This window comes from Arvicola amphibius, chromosome 10, assembly GCF_903992535.2.
Source record: "Arvicola amphibius chromosome 10, mArvAmp1.2, whole genome shotgun sequence".
Classification (NCBI taxonomy): Eukaryota; Metazoa; Chordata; class Mammalia; order Rodentia; family Cricetidae; genus Arvicola; species Arvicola amphibius.
Genome location: NC_052056.1, coordinates 56,992,940 through 57,013,734, shown reverse-complemented (window position 1 = coordinate 57,013,734; position 20,795 = coordinate 56,992,940). Strand labels below are relative to the sequence as shown.

At 39.7% G+C, this 20,795-nt stretch overlaps 1 protein-coding gene across 8 annotated transcripts in view; it reads right to left on the bottom strand.

Annotated features, from left to right (window-relative positions):
* The window catches only part of LOC119825216 (ABI family member 3 binding protein), a 213,737-nt gene that overhangs the window by 82,721 nt on the left and 110,221 nt on the right, over positions 1-20,795 (bottom strand). For 7 of the 8 annotated variants that reach the window (XM_038345948.1, XM_038345949.1, XM_038345951.1 and 4 more), the window contains exons 7-15: positions 16,986-17,034; positions 15,810-15,881; positions 15,281-15,373; positions 12,069-12,146; positions 10,210-10,284; positions 9,415-9,489; positions 8,181-8,252; positions 7,643-7,717; positions 642-704 (exon numbers count right to left, since the gene is read on the bottom strand). In XM_038345948.1, the coding sequence (XP_038201876.1) occupies positions 642-704; positions 7,643-7,717; positions 8,181-8,252; positions 9,415-9,489; positions 10,210-10,284; positions 12,069-12,146; positions 15,281-15,373; positions 15,810-15,881; positions 16,986-17,034 (652 nt within the window). The remainder of the gene's footprint in view (positions 1-641; positions 705-7,642; positions 7,718-8,180; positions 8,253-9,414; positions 9,490-10,209; positions 10,285-12,068; positions 12,147-15,280; positions 15,374-15,809; positions 15,882-16,985; positions 17,035-20,795) is intronic. The other variant, XM_038345956.1, reaches the window with a different exon arrangement.

Sequence of the window (20,795 nt, the reverse complement as noted above, 5' to 3'; positions counted from 1 at the left end):
TAGATGCTTGATACACAATGGCAAAAAGGAGCTGCTGGACTGAACTAAAGCCACCATAGATGCATTGGTAAGTGAAGGCAAAACTTAGACACTCCTGCTGTGACCAACTATGTCCCTGTTTTAGCATGGGGCTCTCATATCAGCAGTACAACACTTAGGCCCCAAGAAGTCTTAGTGGTGGCAGGCTGCTGTGTGCACAGCAGTGTATCCCCAGTCTCTGTGTTCTAGATGGAATGCGCCTTCCCCAGTTAAGACCATTTTGTGTCTCTATGGAATGCCAAACGCTCCTGTACAGAGAAGAGATCCTAAAGCATCCCCATTGACAATCACTGCCCTACAGAACACTGTCTAGGAATACAAAAATATTCTGTAGAATGACTGTAGACAAAGAGAGATGCCATTATTTTCCCCCAGTTGTAGCCTTCCCTTGTGTGACAGAGTTTATTTACTGATAAAAATAAAGAAATAATCCCAAAGCGGGAAGTAGGGACAGGAACTGTCTCCCTGACACAAATGGAGACAGCTACTACCCACCATGGAACTCTAGAGCGCACACACCTTCATTTTGCAAAAACTAAAAGGTAAGCACTAGGTATGAAAACACCTAGGACCCAAAGGCATCATTGAGAGGCTGGATATACCTGTGTGGGGCTCTTTTGCAGTCTCATCTGAAGTTGCTGAGCTTGAGGTAACATCGTGAGTTGCTTAAAAATAGAAAAGATGAAAAAAAGGACAAGTTAATTTTGTATATTGTGCATGATTTTCTGACATATTTCAGTGGTGTCTTAAGCAGAGTTTTACACAGGTACTAGAGTTTGGAGCTGTTGACCTCCTCTCTGCCTAGTTGATAGTCCCCACTGCTGTCTTAGCTGCAGGACTTCACATACGATACTGGCTGGTTTTGTGTGTCAGCTTGGCACAAGTTTGTGTCATCAGAGAGGAAGCAGCCTCAGTTGAGGAGATAACTCTTTATGAGATCCAGCTGTAGTGAATTTTCCCAATTAGTGATTGATAGAGGAGGGCCCTACTGTGAGTGCTTTTTTATAGAACCCGGGACCTCCATCCCTGAGCTGGAGGTCCCGGGTTCTATAAGAAAGCAGGCTGAGCAAGTCAGGAGAAACAAGTCAGTAAGCAACACCCTTCCATGGCCTCTGCATCAGCTCCTGCCTCCAGGTTCCTGTCCTGCTTGAGTTCCTGTCCTGACTTCTTCCAATGATGGACTATGATCTGGAAGTGTAAATCAAATAAAATCTTTCCTCCCCACACTGCTTTTTGGCCATGGTGTTTTGTTGAAGCAATAGAAGCCCTAACTAAGACACATATGCTCAAGCCCTGGTCCCCAGAGTCCTGTGAAATTCACGCCATTTATTTATTATAAATTGATGCCAGTTATAAATCTAAGAGCTTCAACAAGCATAAACGCAAATCTACTAGTCCCATGGCAGACAGGGAAGAAGCTTCTAAAGGAGGAGAGTGAAGGCACATTGAGGATACTTTTAGAATCCATTGTTTATTCTTTCTGCTTAATAGAAGTTGCTAGCACAGCACCTAGGGAGCAAATGGTGCCTAAGAGTTCACAGTGTCTCATGAATGAAGTTCTCTAACCTTGTTACTATCCCCGAGACACAGGTGAGACCGGCACTACCACCATTGTAGATTCCTTAGACAGTGAGGTTGATTGAGGTTTACAGTAGTAAAGACACTCGACAGTGCTCACGTGGGGCAACTGGTGACTTAGAGATTTTCAGCCTAATACCATGGCTAAGGTCAGCAGGGCTAAGATCAGAGCACTCTTGGCAGCCCTCTTGGTTTTATTTAGAGGCAACTTTCGACATTCCTCCATGGAGTCATGACGCCTTCTATAAGGTAGGTAGGTAGGTAGACTTGACGGTAGATTTTTTTTTTTTAATTTGGTATAAAAGGAAGAATGTGCAATGAATTAAAAAATAACTTTCAATGTAGGGATAAATTTCATATTCACATAAAAGATGAACTTGCATGTAAAAATAGTACTAAAATCTTTTCAGACACAGAGAACTCACTGTAGGAATAAGAGGCAGAGAGAGCAGAAACTAAAGGTTGACTCTGTTTATTTGGGGCATTCAAATTGGTTTATAGAAAATATAGTAAAATGGTGGCAACACACAAGAGGATTATTCATTTGGCTACATATAATCTGATGATAATTTACTGACAGGAAACCAGTACTGGTTGAAGCCGTAAGATGGTATTAGATGGTGAGACAGAGTTTCAAAGAAGAGAACAGCTCATATTATCCCACAAGAGACAGGAGATGTGTGTCATTTGTAAAGGTAAATCTACAAAGGCCTCAAAAATCGGCACATATTGTGAGAATCTTTTCACATGATGACCTCGTGTTTTATTGCAAAGTTAGCCTAGTTGTGACTTTAAAGGCCCCCGTGGAAGTGACCAAAAGGATGAAAATGCTGCCAGTTTCTAGCCCTTGGTCTGCCTTAGGCTCATCATGGACCTGGCAATATCGGCTCTGCCCACCTTTGAGTAAGTTAGGAGAGGCTACCGACTTTATGTATTCCTCTCTTGTCATGAATTATCAATTACTACCTTGACTTTATAGTCCTGCCTCTGAAAAATGCCATGGCTGCATTTATGTTAACTCACAAATCTCCTTTCTCTCTAGTGATGTTACGTCATATTCTTCTGTATTATGTTCCAAGTGGCATTTATTAAGTAACTCTATTTCTCACATTTACACTTTGAGGTTCAAAGCCAGGCTGACACCTTCTTCCCTAAGTTATTACCACAGGCATTCACAGGGAATAGAACACTTTACAATCCTCTGGCAATTATGGGTCACGTCTGTAAATTCCCATTTGTTAGGAACCTCTTGCCTTCAAATATTTTTCTTGAACATACTTGGGATTCAAATAACACATCTATCAGTGTAGTTGGTCTCTATATGTTTCTACTTCCACACTTTCTGGAAGTTGAGTGGTAAGGAAAAGGAAACTAAGAGCCACTCACTAGAAGTTTTATGCTGTGTGGACAGCTTCCATAGGCAACCGCCTCAGGTTGCTGCCAAAGCCAGTCTTGTGACTCTGAAGTGGCACATGTCAGAGAAGAGACCACACTGAAATGGAGTTCTCTGAAAAACTCTTAAAATCACGAGTTCCTGGTTTCCTTACAAAAACTTTAGCATCTAAAAGTTCTTGACAAAACTTTATGTTTAAACCTGAGTAGATCTCACTAAATTGCTCAGCCTGTTTCTGACAAACTATTCTAGACATGAAATTGATAAGCAGCCCCAGAGTTGGATGTGAGACCTACTGTCTGTCAGACAGTCTATATGCAACCATGCCTTGCTGCTAGTCACCATCTGAAGTGGTTAAATGCTAACAGTATTTGAAACTAGGCAGTAGCTTTCATCTTTAACTCATAGAGGCCACGTTGAGATGGATGTCGAAGGAGGGAATTAGTTTGACAGGTAAAATGAGTAGCACAATCCAAGGCTACTAAAAGCAAAAATAATAAGTCACAATTATACAAAATATTACTTTCAGATATTTCAGAAAAGTATATACACTTGTAAGGCCATTTGTTAATTTTTATTTGCTGTATGTTTTTACTTTGAAAGGCTAATTATATGCAAATATAAACATAAAAATGCCTTTGTTGAGTCATGTGATAGTAAACAAAGCACTTCAAATAGCAACATTTTATTTTGCTTGGATTTCTTAAATATCATAGCCATATGAAAGATTTTCCTTTTCAAACAATTTTTTTGATGAATCATTTTATTAGGGAGAGATTCTGTCGCAACTATTTTGTCCTGCAGGGTGTATGTCCTCTAAATCCTGATACATGGTAGATCCACAGTAGAATTAATCTGAAAATGCTCACTTCCACAGATTCATTGGAAGATGGGTAGTTTACGATCTTAAAAAGAACGACTTTCTAGTTTAGATGTGGGAGTGGGAGGAGAAGCATTTCCTTCTCTCATTTACTAACTCTGTGTGTGTGTGTGCGCATGCACTTGACTAGTATCTGCTACCCAGTGTTGCTCCTGGTTTGTACAACCATGGAAACAGAATTCTAACATCAATATGCAGAAGCAATGAAGGGCACAACACAGAGCTAGGAAAGTGCCACAGAGTCTCTGTACTATTTAAGTACAAATGATACTTTCTTCAGTTAATAGAAAATTAAAACACCATTCTGGTTGACCTTGAAATTTGTGAAATAAAATGAAAGTTTTGAGTCCAGAAACCTCTAAGAGGCCACAGTGAAAATGAAAATTATCTGCTCTGCCTGTGAAGCATCAACACTACTTGTTCCTACTTTTTATCCTCTCTAGGGTATAATTGCGCAGGGTGAACCAGATCTGAGTTAATCAACACCACAAAGAACAGATAGTAAGGTCCAAATACAGAGATTATCTCTTTTCAACAAAGATCTCTAAGCAAATCAACCATGGTATAAATAATTCAACTCATACACCCCTTCTTGTGCAAGCTGAACCATGTAGTTCACAAAGCCAATCTATGTGACACAAGTTGCTATAATTCTACAAAATACTAAGAGAATTCAACACTGAAAATGGTGAGGTCTGACCTCATAAAGAAAGTTCCAGAGTGGAGTACAATGAAAAGATGAAGGCTGACCATACTCCATCTTGACACTGTCAAGACAAGTCCCTAAAAGAATGAGGTCTTTGGTGTTTTTTCCTCCTTTTTAAATTGACTTTTATTGAGCTCTACATTTTTCTCTGTTCCCCTCCCTACATTTTCCCTCCCCCCTTTACCCCCCCTCCCCAAGGTCCCCATGCTCCCAATTTACTCAGGAGATCTTGTCTTTTTCTACTTCCCATGTAGATTAGATCAATATAAGTCTCTCTTAGTGTCCTCATTGTTGTCTAAGTTCTCTGGGAAAACAGACCCATATCTATCACCGTGCACAAAACTCAAGTCCAGATGGATCAAAGACCTCAACATAAAGCCAGCCACACTAAACCTTATAAAAGAGAAAGTGGGAAGTACACTTGAACACATTGGCATAGGAGACCACTTCCTGAATATAACCCCAGCAGCACCGACACTGATAGAAACAATTAATAAATGGGACCTCCTGAAACTGAAAAGTTTCTGTAAAGCAAAGGACATGGTCAACAAGACAAAACGACAGCCTACAGAATGGGAAAAGATCTTCACTAACCCCACATCAGACAGAGGTCTGATCTCCAAAATACACAAAGAAGTCAAGAAATTGGTCATCAAAAGAACACATAATCCAATAAAAAAGTGGAGTACAGACCTAAACAGAGAACTCTTGACATGAGGTCTTTGAATAAGTCTCAATATAATGAGGGTGGGAGGCTCAGTTGTTTGAACATCTTGGGCAAGGACAGGCAGAAGGCTTTCTAATGTTGAACTCAAATGCATCGAATTACTCTGAGTTTATGACCATCTTTTTCCTTTGATTCTGATCCTTAGTGGATCTAAATAATAGTCTTTTTATGGCATGCTAAAATAAATTAAGGAGGTTTACTACTTATGGTCCTATCAAGTGATAAACAGAAAGTTCCTATCTATGAACTTTGTATCACGTTAGGATGTTAGACATCATGCACATGCCTGTTTGTGGGGTTTAAGCTGTGTTTACAGCTCTGTTGCCCCTGGAAAACACAGAGGCTTGACCTGGACATCACTGTATTCACAGAGTCTATGCAAGTCCTTGGGGCACACTTACAGAGTAATTCAGGTTACCACACTGACTGAACAAAGAAGAACATGTAATCCTCTGTTCCCCAAATTCCAAAGCAGGCTGCATGGCCATTCTTTCACACTTCATTTGGAGGGATTCCCCAGAGTGATTGTGAGAGAAATCAGTGAGTCTAACTATTTGCTTGGGTACCCACTCCAGATGTACGCTCCTCATGCATTTCCTTCCTATAAAGGGAACTAACCATGCCAAAGGACTTCAGAAATGTGCATATGGCACGAGCCTCACAGGTCTTTGAGTTTTATAGAGAAAGTTGATGGAGAAATTATACAGTTCTAAGGGAGAAAGGATCCAACAGCATGTGGGTCCCAAGAACATAAAAGCCCAGTCTATCGGGTGGCAGAAGGTACTGCAAACTTCTCTAGAACTCCTACACTTGACAACACTTGGATTGTAGCAGACTGGCTAACATCCAATAAAACACAAGACTAACTTCCTTGCATCGCTAGAAAGACAGATTTCACCCTGAGTAACTGTCACAAGCACTTAAGTATTTGTAAGATCTGGCCAGTTTCCTTTAAACACAGAACCTATAAGTAATTTTACATCCTGGTATGCGATTATAGAGCACATTTTTTTTATAATTTCCTTTATATACTTTATGGAAAATTAAATTTGCCAAGGAAATCAAGCTAAATCAACCCTAGTTAGCATACATTACAGAAGGCTATATAAAATGCAATTCCAGATAATAAAATCTCAATGTACTAGTGAAAAATTAGGGCAAGCAGACTGAGAATGGGGAAGAATATATTAAATGGTTATGTATTTCATATATCTTACAATGTTCCAAACCCCAAATATCCTGTTACTCCATTGCCAAAAATGATTGAAATAACTCGTTTCCATAACCATGCAAGCTAGAGTTCTCAATTGTCCTTTATATCTCAAAAACTGGTATATAAGTCTTTACGAGAACACTCATTCTGCAGTTTTGATACAGAGTGTAAAGGTGGCAAAATTTCCAGTAAGTTCCCAAGCTAAATAAATCTTACAAAAGAAACACATATCACATTTAATGACGAATAAAACAGTCCTAACCGTCCAGGAACTGGCCCGTGGTTTTCCCCTGCTGAATGTCAGCAGTTTCAAAGGACACTAATATTAAATGAGGCTTGTTCTGTCATGAAAATAGATCAAGACAAAGTCAAAATTATTCTCTGTTCACATAGAACACAGGCAAAACACAACCAACTTTACCCTTCCAACATTCTAGCTAATGCAGTTTGTTCTTCTTTGTAGTCAGAGCTTCATCTCCCTCCTGCTCATCCTGCCATATAGTCAAAAGCTGGGAAGATACTCATCCACAGATGGACTCACTTTCTGAATGCCTTCAACCAAGAAAAGCAAAGCTTTCCTTCTGAGGACCCCTGTGATGATCATTTAACACGAGACAAAAACTGATCCTTTTCTAGCGTCTTCTAAGAGATCTGCGATTCCTCACGGTCTGTGTTCTCCATGTTTGTAATAATTAAACAAGGGAATCTATCCAGATAATTTGGAAATAGTGCTATCTATTAAAACCAAATAGGACACAGCTTAGTACATTCACAAATACACCCCAAATTTCAAAACAAGAAAGATTCAAATGAATGGAAGAATGAACATACCAACTACCGGAGAACACAAATATGTCAGTTCCTGAATGTGTAAACTCTTGAGATTAAAAATAACCTATTATTTATTTTAATTTGAAATTTAACATAAATTGGGATGGTCCATGGAGTATCTAAACTAATGCTGAGAAAGATGTATTCTTGCACGTTAGCAGAAACAAGAGAAGCAAACGTATCATGAGCTGCCATAAACTACATTGATGATTAGTAACAGGACCTACAAAAGTAAAGACAGAAGATGTTCTGACTTGTTTAAGAAAGGTAGTTACCAGTTTGAGGCTGTACAAACTTGGAATCTTCAGATGTCTTAGCTCCAGGTGCCACCCACTGCTCTTCCCTTGAAGCTATATTAGAGAGACAGAAGCAGTTGAATGTTTTACAGCAGAGATGGTAAGTGACTAGAAAAAGCCTCTACAGCAAACCCAATATGCCCCAACCAAGAGTCACCATACACTCAGCAGTCAGTGTGCATCTACCCATTCAGCAACCAGCTAGGTAGTGTAGAATTAACAGGAATGACTTTTGATGAAGGTGTAGGAAATCTAATCAAGTAATAGTTTTTATTTTCCTTTTTCAACCAACCAACTACTGATTTCCCTGAACTAGCCCACTGTGTTAGTGCTTTTAGCTTCACAGAGAAGGGACTCTGCATGTGTTCTACAGAACTGCCTAGTCAGCACCCACTCTATGTGACGCTGATGATCAGTCCCATGTCCTCACACATGCCGGGCAAGCATCTGTCACTGGGTTATGTCCTCAGTGCGCCATGTGTATTCTTCACACCAAATACAAAGCCCTTTTATTTACCCAAGGTATCCCCTGGTTTCTCCAAAGGGAAGTCTAGTTTTGCCTCAGGAAACTCTGGGAACCTTTTGGGAGCTGGAGTAAAACACACAGGATAGTTAGGACAAGTTCATGTAACAGGACAAAAAAGGTTTGAAAATTTTGAAAGTTATCAGAACAACAGGTACAAGATAAAAATCACTGCATGTCAAGCAAATACTCAGTGGTTCTTTTTAGTTCTGTTTCAATTAAAGGTAATAATTGCGTTTGAGAGATCATGTAGTCCAGGCGGTCTTGGATTTCACAATACTTTCCTGTCTGTGATTTTTAAGTTCACGTATTACAGCATGGGCCACCATGCCCAGTATAAAATTCCCTTTTGGGCATTTTATAATCAAGCCACTAAATGAGGTATTTAGGCTTTTCCATCTATATTTTCTAGTTTCTTGAGTTTTTTGACTACATTCATTTATGTAATTTTTAGGTATATTTCATTTTAATTCAGAGTACTAAGCACATTGAATTAGAAAATTTCTGTACAAGAACTTTAAAAATCATAACGCAACTACACAACTCGAGATATATATATAATATATATATTCCTCCATTCATTGATAGTTCATTCAAAAAGGAATTCTAACAATCCTAAGGAATCTATAGAAATCTCTAACAAGCCTTATCTATCAAGATGAGGCTATGAGTGAACAAAACACAGAAGACAAAAACAGAAGATATCACTGTGTCCAGTCACATAGGCTTTCGGTAAAAAGAATAAAATATAACAACAACAACAACAACAACTACACAACCAACACCAAGAAAAGTTCCTGTGGCTTTGTCACAGGGAAGGCCTCTTTAGGAACCTAGATTATGAAGGTTGTATAAAAATCACATTGAGGAGTTTAGGTGTTAAGAGTTTATTGTTCACCAGGCAGTGGTGCACGCCTTTAATCCCAGCACTTGGGAGGCAAAGGCAGGTAATCTCTGTGAGTTCAAGACCAGCCAGTCTACAGAGTGAATTCCAGGACAAAGCTACAAAGAAACCCAATCGAAAGAAAGAAAGAAAGAAAGAAAGAAAGAAAGAAAGAAAGAAAGAAAGAAAGAAAGAAAGGCTCATTGTTCTGTATTATTTGTCATCCTCATTCTTTTCTTGTAAGGAGATGGATTTGAATAAAATTGTCTCCAAGGATTTCTGTTAGCCATGCATAATATTCTCAAAGTAGCATTCGCTGATGCTTTAGTGCTCAATGACTTTTACCTAGAGTGCTCAAAGGCAATTCAGACTCAGGTATTAGAACCGAATGTGCTGTTTCTGGGGTCTTCTCACTGAGGTCTACAATAAAGAAGAATACGATTAGTAACATGATGGTTTGGCATAACCCTCATCAGGCACAGAATGCTTCAAACAGACTCGCGTGCAATGAGCAATCTATGCCTCTTCCAGCAGTCAGCCTGGAAGAGAGCTGGCTCTCCCAGGAAAAGTCACACAGCTGTTAAAATGGAAGGTGTCTTTTAGGTCCTCGTCACACATGCACAACACAATACAAGCTGTTCATTTTCTTCAAGGGAAGGGAACAAACAAGAAAAGCACGATGGAGTCTTTTGGGCGAAACAGCAGTTAACATGAGCACCTGAAATTCTCATTAAATAGCAAGTCTCTTGGCGATTCTTCCCAAATTTAGTTGGCACAAGACTTCCCATAGCTGATGTGGACAGAAATCCCAGAGAGAGCCAAGATTTCCAGCAGCTCTGGAGGCTGAAATGCATGAACCCAACACAGAAAAGGGGTCAAAGGGGCATGCAGTTAGTGTTGTATCCACATCTGCCTGTGGGGTTGGTCACCAGTACCAAGGCATGGTGCTAACTTATCAGCAGAACGTATTCAACAAGCAGGAAGGTTCATTCCCAGAAAAAGAAAAGAACAAAGAAGGAGGGGAAATGGAGGATAAAGGAGGGGGAAGGTGGGATAAAGCAGGTTTTTAAACTGTGAGTGCTGGAGGTTGCCATCATTGCTGTCTGTTAGTTTAAGGAGGAAAACAGTTCTCAGTATTACCCAGTGCCGTTTCTGCTGTGTCTAAGGCACTAGAGACTGTGGGCTTAATGCTTCTTGAAACTGTTTCCGGAGTCACTGAAAAGTAAAACAAAGAAATGACTATATGAGCTAACGAGAGAAGAAAATAAGGATACCGCCCAGGCATGACCCATCTTTCCAAGTTCCTGGGGTGAACCTACTTGCCCTAGGTGCCTGCCTGCCTCTCCTTCCTGATCCATCCTTTCTACTTTGGGTTACTTTCTGAGTATCTCACAGAAGCATACCCAACTCCTCTCTATGACATCATTTCTCATGGCAATCTGAGTGTTTTGTCTTCCTTCTTCTTTATCTCCACAGCTTTGCAAGAGGCCTACGGTAAGTAGGCTTACAGTGATATACGGGAGTTAATGAGAAAGCAGAAAAATAAGAGGGCGGGGCTAAACAACTATCACATTACTAGATTTCCTCTAAACACCACAAACAGCCAACAGAGCTAGGATCCAGGCTGGAATTATAATCGGTGTTCAAATATTCAGCCCCAGGGTGGGTTGTCCCAGCTGCTCCATTAAAGGCAATGAAGACTCTGGGCAGAAGATTTGGAGAAATATGAACCATGATTACAGAGATTTAAAAATTCTACAAAATCCTAGAATTTTGCAGCAAGGACACACACTAATGATACTGAATAATACGTGGTGGGGATTGTCCAAGTATTTCTGAAGTGGAAAATTGTGAGGAGAGCGTGGCAGAAAGTTGGCAAAGCTGTGGACTCTCATCAGACATTCTGCCAAGTGAAGAAAGTGTAAGTTGGAAGCTGGGCAGAACGTTTGACACAGAAACGTACTCATTTCCCACTGGCCACTTCACTGCGTGCACTTTCCTCTGCGTTAACTGAGCACATCAAAGTCACCAAACCAAACAAAATGCAACCTTGTAATATCACTCGGCTGGATGCTGCCAGTAGCTCAAACGGCTCCCACCTGTCTTATAAAGGCCCACTTCTTGTTAAGGCAAGACAATATCGATTCGGTCAATATATTCTAGCTCAGTCTGCTTCTTCAAGTTGTTTGTTATGGCACCAATTCTATCCTCTCTCGACCAGACATAAATCCCAAAATTTAGTGCAAAGAGAATACCACAAATAACCCAAGCTATAGAAGTGTTGTGAATTAAAAGGTTCACTTTTGATGGGACCTCTTTAACTAATGGTGAGCTGCAGGGATTGCTTGCCACTTGTCCTGGAGAAGGTGGCACTACACTGGCAAAATCTCAGTACTTCCAGAGAATTAGGCTGGGCAGACTTATGTGGAGAACAGATGTGTGTTTGGTAAAAACGATAAACTATGGAGAACACTACTTAGCGCATGTTTCTTTAGTTGTTTTATTTTTTTAACCAAACTACTACATATTCTCTATATTAGGGGTATTAATCTGCAAGGACATTTGTTTCTAAATTATTTCAATGCATTTCCACCACTATCAAGTTATGAATTTATGATGGGTATACGACATTTTGCTATGCCCATCACTTGTGAAGGTAACTGGGCAATGAAGAATGGTCCGCTGTATTCATACACAAGGAAAGGCCACGAGCCAAGGCATTACCTTTAGTTAAACTGCCTCAGTGTTGAGGGCATCTTCAGCCACTGTCAAAAGCACACCGTTCTTCCATGCAAATGTCATGCCCATCATCCAGTCACTCGATTTTCATCTGTTCTTTCCCAAAGAGTAAAGCCCTAGAATCTCCTATTGTTTTATGCTTATGATCAACATGGATTTCTTTTTTTGTTCTTTGCTTTAAAAAAATGGGTTTGTAGTTCAATTCACTATTTGAAACAAAGCTACTTCCTTTCTCAGTAGCATCATAGGAATTTCATTACCTGTTACTGGCTGAGCTTCAACTTTTTCGACTTCTGGAGTTTTAGATTCTGCTGCTAATGCAAATGTTTCATTCTTGGCTGAAAAAAGAAAAACAATGCTTCATTTCTTTGTAGTACAGTGTCCAAACTTCTTATTTCAAACATAATCAACCACGATTTTTATTGATTTAATCTGTCATTTTGTGTGTATGAGCCTGCCTGTATATATATGTACCATGAGTGTGTCTGGTGCCCACCAAGGTCTGAAAAGAGACTGGAGTTGGAGATGGTTGTGAGATCGGTGTTTGTGTGTGTGTGTGTGTGTGTGTGTGTGTGTCTGGTGCTCACCAAGTTCTGAAAAGGGACTGGAGTTGGAGATGGTTGTGAGATCGATGCTAGGAGTGAAACCAGGGTCTTCTGTAGGTAGCAACAAGTGCGCTCAACCACTGAGCAAAATCTCCAAAATATCAACATGCATCTCTTCCTACTGGCCAGGCAACTTAAGAGTCTGTTCCTTGTGCTCCCAACTCCATCAGAGCAATTTTATTACTCTTTCCAATTTCACTTAGTAATATCCTTTGTCTTGGTTTTGGTAACTTCTGCCTGGCTAGGAAACTTCTCTAACTTCAGAACTTTGACTCCATACGTCTGTGTTTCAGTGTCTCTGTCTGTCTGTCTGTCTGTCTGTCTGTCTGTCTGTCTGTCTCTGTCTCTGTCTCTCTCTCTGTCTCTCTCTCTCTCTCTCTCTCTGTGTGTGTGTGTGTGTGTGTGTGTGTGTGTGTGTATCTTCCTTGTAGCTCCTTCTCCCCCAAGATCTTAGACTCTCAGTAGGGGACAACAAACTGGATTGTTTTAGGTTCTTAGATTCAATAGCTGCCTTTAATTGCTAATCACATTAACCTAAAATGTAACTACAAATGGGAAAACATGGCAAACCATCCTCTTAAGATATATTTGTATCTTCACACAATTTCTTATAAAGGTATATAGTGATTCTAAATACGAGACACCAGATATTAGAGTAGTTAAATGAGAGTTCTGATATCACTTTGTAACCTATGAGCATTTGTCTACACAATACACACCTGTTACCTTAGCAGAGTAAAACACCATCCAAGTATGGCCTAAACCTCAGTAAATCTTTTTCCTCCACTTTTTTCTTTCATACTATTTTCAAATCTGTTGTTTTTCTTAATGTTTGGCGGGTATGTCTTAGCTTTGGCAAGCCCTTTGTAAGTCCTTTGGAGATGAGTGTGTGCAATACTAGCTTTCTTGGTTTTTTATTCACACCATGTGTTCTTAGAACAAAAGCTATTGCATTTCTTGGTGGCCCATGATGGGCTCTGCTGCAATGGGGTTATTATTTTTAGGATTTACTGTCTCAATAAATATGACTTTTCTGAATTGTAATAATAACTATCACTGGAAAGTTTATTTCTCCCTTGGTAATATAAAAAGTGTTTATGCCCACACAACTTTTCTGAAAAAAAGGGGGTTCTGCTCAGCAAAATAATTAATTAACCAAATGAATAGGAGCCTACAAATTGGAAGAAAACATCCTGAAGTCATGTTTCACATACAGGCCCAATGTCTAAAATATATAAAGAACTCCTACCACACTCTATAGCACAACAGGATGATTTTAACTGACAGTAATTCACGTGACATTTCAAGATAACAAGTAGAGAGAAGTTAAAAAGCACCCAATGCAAAGACATTGCATATGTCTGAAGTGATAAATGTGTCAATTATCCTGAACTCATCATTACACTTTGTACATCTGTATTGAACATAACTCATAAGTATGTTTAATCACCATCAACTAAAACCAAAATAAGATTTGATATTCTGAAACTACTAGATGATAAAGAAGGAACGTCAACATCTAGGCATAGAGAGGCATGTTTGGAATAGGACTCCACAGTAAATAAAACCAACAAATGGGGTCTCAGAAAACCCAGACACTATTGTACCGCAAGGAAAACTGTAACCCTATGAAGAGGTAGCCCATTGCATATGAGAAAGTGTTTTCAAGCTATACATCTGATAGGGGATCAGTGTCTAGAATACATAAGGAACTTGAAAAAAAAAACAACAAAACTAAACATTAAGAAATCAACCCAAGTAAAAATGGGCTAAACAGAGTTCTCAGAAGGAGAAACACGGGTGCTACTTGTAAACTTCTCCCTAACCAGTTTAAGAGGCACTCAAAACCAGCTAAGGAGATGGCTCAGTGGTTCAACATTTGTCACATAATTCTAGAGACCTCCAGTCCCTGAAACCTGCTAAATTCCTTGTGGGCATGCAGGGAGACTCATCTATCATTCTAGCATCAGAAACACAGGATCCCCAGAACAAGATGCCTTGCAAGACTAACCATAACAATAAGCTTATATTTGATTGAGAAATCCAGTCTCATTGAACAACTGGAAGAGTAATCCAAGTTGATTTCCACGTCAACCTCAGGCCTCCACATGTACACGTGTACACACACAGACACACACATGTGCACATGTACCTACACATGCAAGCATAAATACTTAAACATATGCACACCATAGACATATACATGGAAATGGAAAAATCTTCCACATCATTAGTCATCAATGATGCACATTAAAACTATCCTAAGATTCTATCTGCTTCAGTCAGAATGGGCATCATCTAAGTTTCAGATCTATGACAAGAGAGACAACTTCGAGCTCAATTTGATAGTCAAATATAACAACTAGAATTATTCTCTGGGTCCCTTTGAAAGAGATTTTGCTAATGTTTTCTTTTTTCACTTTTTTATTTTTTAAAAAAGAAAACAAACTATCTTTTTAAATTTTACCTACCAATCCCAGTTCCCACTCCTTCCCCTCCTCCCATTCCCTCTACCTTCCCCCTTCTTCACCCCTATCCACTCCACAGAGAGAGTAAAGCACATTGTTCCAAGGAAGGACCAAGGCCCTCCCCACTATATCCAGGCTGAGCAAGTTATCCATCTAAAGAGAATTATACCTATTCAAATGTGTGCCTTTCAGATACTGACACCTATTTTTTCTTCATATGTGCAGGTATGTGTATAAAATGGCGTTCCAAACAAATTGGTTGATACTAACACCTCTGACCCTCCAGCCTGTTCTCAGTCCTCATTATTTTGTCCTCAAATGTCTCATCTGCAATATTCCTCACATAATCTCAGGGCTGTATTATCCAGTGCTACTGCTCACGGAAAAGCCCCTGCTTACCTAATTGTGCCTTGAGAGCATCCGAAATCTCAAGCATTATGGATGTGGGAAGTTTTACCGTGGAATCATTAAGACCCGGAATAATAAGATGAACTGTAAGGAAATAGATATAAATGTAAGAGGAAGAAAATATATCAGACAAAATCAAAGAATGGAGAATTATAAAGTAGAATCCAAAGGTCTTTCCTTCCCTCCCTTTGGTTATCTTTAACTCCACATTGGAAATCTTGGCAAAATTCGACTGTGCCTTTTTAAATGGGTATCTTCCACATCTAGAGTTTATCACAAGAAATCCTCAGAGTTTGCACTCACAGGCGCAAAGCCTCTGCATGGGCTATAGCCAAGACAAAGGCAGTGTGTCTTGTTTGGTAGCTTAGACTGGGCGCAAGTCAAAAAATTAAACAGGAAATGAAATGGACCGACACTCACTTTAGTACACTTGCTCACAAGACACATCCCCGCAAGGACCCTCTTGTCAAAAGATAAACTAGACTGTCTATTCTCGATATACATTTCACGACTGACTTACCTAGTATTGTTCCTCCAAAAGGAGTCTTCTCTGGGGCTTTCGTTGAAGCCCTGTGGGTAACATTCTGAATCACTGGTGAGATATAAGAAAACAATAATGTGATGGGGATGAACACAGAAACCAATAAAAAAAGCTAATACCTTGTGCAGTATTAATCTAAATTTATCAATGAACAGAAGCAATTCAGTGGATTAGCTACAGAATCAACAGAAGACTCTGATATGCCTTGCTTTACCATCCATGCTTTGGGGGTACAAAAATCTCCTTATCACTCTCCCGTAAGTACCCCATCCTAAGCAGTGGAAAATCACATCTGTCTCTACTCCCTATGCATCCCGCCCTTTCCAAAAAGCAATTAAGAATTAGCATACAATACTGCAATAACAAGACAATAAAAAACTAGAAACCATAAACCAGTCTGTGGTGGCATGTGTCTTAAATTCTAGCACTGAGGAGGCAGAGGCAGGTGGATCTCTAAGCATTTAAGGCCAGCCTGTCTATAGAGTCAGTTCCAGGGCAGCCACAGAGAAACCCTGCCTTGGAAAAAAAAATAGATTAAAAGGCATATATCTTCAAATCGAAGAATCTTTTAGTGACTCCAGCAAAAAGTGACCATGACTTTAGTGTATACTTAGCACACTGTGTTTTCTTAAAATAAACTATTTTAAGGTTTTGGCTCTTCTACCAAGAGATTTTTCTGGAAATAACGGGGTCATTTTAATAATTTGAAAACTGCAAGTCAAAACAAAACAACCGGACACAGAAATGAAAAACAACACTTTAATTTTTAAAACATGGCCATCTTTACTTCCCCTAAGTGGCCACTAAATCACAGTTTGCATTCGAAGTATCCTAAATGGTCTCCTAATTGTCTTCTTCGTGTGGGCAGACTTAATCCTAAGTAAAGTGCCAAAGTAAAGCCAAAGTAAAACATGTTTAACTATTATTTTTAATGTGACACATAGTATAACTGCTTTGTTGCCCAAATAGTAAGATTTGTCCAAGGCTTTTCACATTGGTAACAGCTACAAGTATGCATTAACCACGAATTTACTAACTTTTACTAGTTTCTTCAAATGCTTTCCAAATGCCCATTGTAAGAATTGAGAAAACAAGCACTGTGTGTTCAACTAAGCAGCCAACTACAGCAGTTGCTGAATACAGCAGAATAATTACCTTGCTTGATGATTGTTATTGGGATTAGCTTCCTCGGGACATAGGCTGGCTGGAGAGAGAGAGAGGGAGGGGTCAGTTTTTACATCAGTGTTAATTAAAATGAATCAGAATTCCAAGAGGAGTCCTTTCATGTTTTTGATGAAGTCACCCATGAAGGGGTTCAGCAGTCACTGGATAGATATTCAGCACATACGTCTCCACTGCACTGAACTCATTGGTTTAACCTGTAAGGATCCAAAACCTCACAGAGGCAAGTCTTCAGAACTCTCATTTACTTAGAAATTGCAGCTGAAAGGAACTAAATCCTCTATAAAAGGATAGAGTTCATTTCTGTTTTGTTTGCCATGTGGTCCAACCGAGAACTGTCTTCATATTTTCTCTCAAAAAGATGTTGAGCTACATATTCTTTTAAAACCAATCAAGTCTGACTATTTGAGCATGACCTACTGGTGCTGCCGTTATTGCTGATACTACGACCACCATGAACTCTTAGCATCACCATTTATTGCCCAAGAGAGAAGAATAGGTGCTCAGAACTAGATATTTTTTAAAATTGAAAGTGTACTTAATCACCCTGAACTGATCCATAAATGAGGGACTCCCAATTTGAAGATAATGAGTGACCTAGAAGATGCCATGGATGATTTGTCTTTCATTCACCCCAACTGTCTCTGAAATGACATGTTTTGGGATGTTTTGATGTCACACAGTGCCTAGGGACAGGCTTAGACTTTAAAGTGGAATCACTGCCAGACACGATCACATGGCCAAAGGTGGAGAAGATGAGAGAGGTGTGGAGAGAGGTGATGAGAATGGCAGGGAGTTCAAACAGGAGGATTAGAGTTGAGTTGTTGAAAGAGTAAGAATGGCCAGGTTTTGGCACTTGGTTTAACTCATGTACACTGAGTAGACACATGTGTGGACCTGCCTATTTTGAATGTGTATTGAATGTCAGACATTAGTAAAATTGGCATTCATGACCATGAGTAAGAAGTGTGGTGACACCTTATCATTTTCAGAATGGTCTAATAAGACACGGTAAAGAGGGGCCATAGCACCAACTTTACACTTGTCTAAATATGTTTAAAACAGTAAAAAAAAATACTGTCACTGGATATTTGTTTTGAAAGGATGATCTCTAGGCATTGACCCAGTAATTCCTCTTACCATGCCAGCCTATCTACTCAACCAGGTACAGATAATCATGTGTGTGGTCACATTTATTACTACAGCTGAAAACTTCATTCAGTTCAGGTTTGGGTTCACTAAGCTGTAGTTCAAATGGTTTACTTCTATTATAACAGCCTGAAAAAATATGAAGACTACAAATATAGACCACTCACATTATAACCATTTTTATAACAAACACACACACACATCTAAACACATACATACATACATACATACATACATACATAATACATACAAACATACATAGAACAGACTGGGAGGAAATACATCATAATTTTACCAGTAGTTATTACAAACTGCCATTAATTTTTATGCATATACCTTTACTTTCCAAGTTCCTTAAACAAGTGAATTACAATAGTTACAATCAGAAGAAACTTTTTTTTTCATGTTACTTCACCAGTCACACACGCTTCCACACTGCAACTTAGGTCACCTACCACTGGTGGACAGGAAAATGACTGAAAAATATCTTTGCCATATTTTTTCCAAGGCAAGAACAGGGAAATCATGTGAATAGAAACACAAGAGAACAGCACTCACAGCAAAGAGAAAATATTGTCAGTTCTGAGCTCACACTGGCAGAAAGATCCCTTCTGGCTTCATCACTATGGCACGTGCACACAGTTCCCACTGAGGACAGACTGTGCCTGCCACTCAATCCTGCCCCACGCCCCCACCCCTGGCAGCCCTGACACTACCCTGCTCGTGCCCTGCACATCCTCCCAGCGTACGTCTCCACCTCTCACTGCTAACGATGTTGTTGCCACGCTCACACAGCTCATATTTGGTTTTCTTACAATTCATAGCTTTAAATTTATTTATAAGTATGTAATGCTTATGAGAGATACAATGTGATGTTTTGATTAGGTTATAAAATGTGACCGGCCATTCTTATGGTGAGACATTTTAAACATATTTCAATAAATTTGATTGTTGCTTTCTGGTGTGTAATAACTCTCAAAAGCCTCTTCGTCCTGTCTAACTGAAGCTTTAACATCCCTCCTCCCTCAATTTTTCTCTTCCCACCCTTAGCCACCACTGAATTCTCTACATCCATGAGATCAAGACTTCTGAGAATTCTAAATGCCAGTAGAGCACGCTTCAGTTACAGGAGAGCCTCCTGTAGGAAGCCTGGTTATCTTTCTAGTCCTAGTAGGGCAGGGCTATGGCTACAGTTACCACGACATCTGAGTATCCGTTCATTTGTCCTAGGACTCCTATCATAGTATTTTGCAGGATGTGAAGTTTCTCAAAGACCGTTAGCACACTTTAGCCGAAACATCTACACGTGGCTGTGTTGCTCGCCATCGAACTGAATCACACCAATTTATAGTTCTTATGCTACAGTGATTTCTCACACACAAACTTTTTTTTGACAAGTGGAAACTATTCCACTCATCACATGAATGGAAAACACTTTCTGTTCTGAGTCCTTGCTTGAGAACTGACCAATGTTTTATTAAGTTGATGACAAGAATATAGGTACAGGGTGTGCTGCCAAAAATAAGGAGATGATTTAGCTGCAGAATGCATTTCTATCTAGAGCTGTAATTGTTCTCTTTCCTAATCTGTAATCCAGAGACTAAGACTAGGCCAGTGAACAAATATCTACAACTCAGTGGATAGGTTTTTGTTTGTTAGTTAGTTTGTTTGTTTTGTTTTTGTTTTTGTTTTTTGAGACAGGATTTCTCTGTAGCTTTGGAGCCTGTCCTGGAACTGTTTATTGTAGACCAGGATGGCCTTGAACTCACAGAGATCTGCCTGCCTCTCCCTCCCTAGTGCTGGGATTAAAGGCGTGTGCCACCACTGCCCAGCTGGTTTTTTTTAAGGGTATTAAGAAAGTACAGCTATTCAGTATATCTACAAAAGACTAAAGTTCCCACCAAGAGCTCCACACTGTGAGTCCTTCTCCTGTGTCTTATGAAGTAAAGTTGAAGGAAATATGTCACCTTAAATCACCAGGAAACAAAACATGATAATTCTTAAGATACCAAGATTTAATCAATTATAGCCCAATTTCACTTGAGTTTTATGTTCAATGCTTGAAAGAAAGAAAGAAAGAAAGAAAGAAAGAAAGAAAGAAAGAAAAAGAAAGAGAAAGAAAGCGCTACTCTTCCCTTGTTCTCACAGGCTTGGTTCCTAAGGACACTGATGAGTGTATGCTGAGCCATGGGTATGGATTTATGGAGCTAGGGCTTGTAATATGGAGCTAGGGTTTGGGAAGTGAGGTAGCAACATGCTTTCAGGCTGCCATGCAGTGTGGGCCGGTGTTGTACTATGGTTTGAATATGTCCCTCAAAATACACATATTAAATGCTTAATCTTCAATACAATAGTATGCAGGCATAACTAAAATAGGTGACTAGGTCATGAGGGATCCCCATTGCCAAGGAGTGGGTTAGCCAGCAATACCAGGGGCGTTCTGATTATTCTTATTGGTTTCTTGCCAACTTGACACAACCTAGAGTTATCTGGGAAGAGGATCCTCAGCTGAGAAAATGCCTCTATCAGATTGACATAGGTGGGCCCAAGTCGCAGGGACCATGTCATTCCTGGGCAAGTTGTGTTGAGTAGTCTAAGAAAGCAGGCTGAGCAAGCCATGGAGAGCAAGCCTTC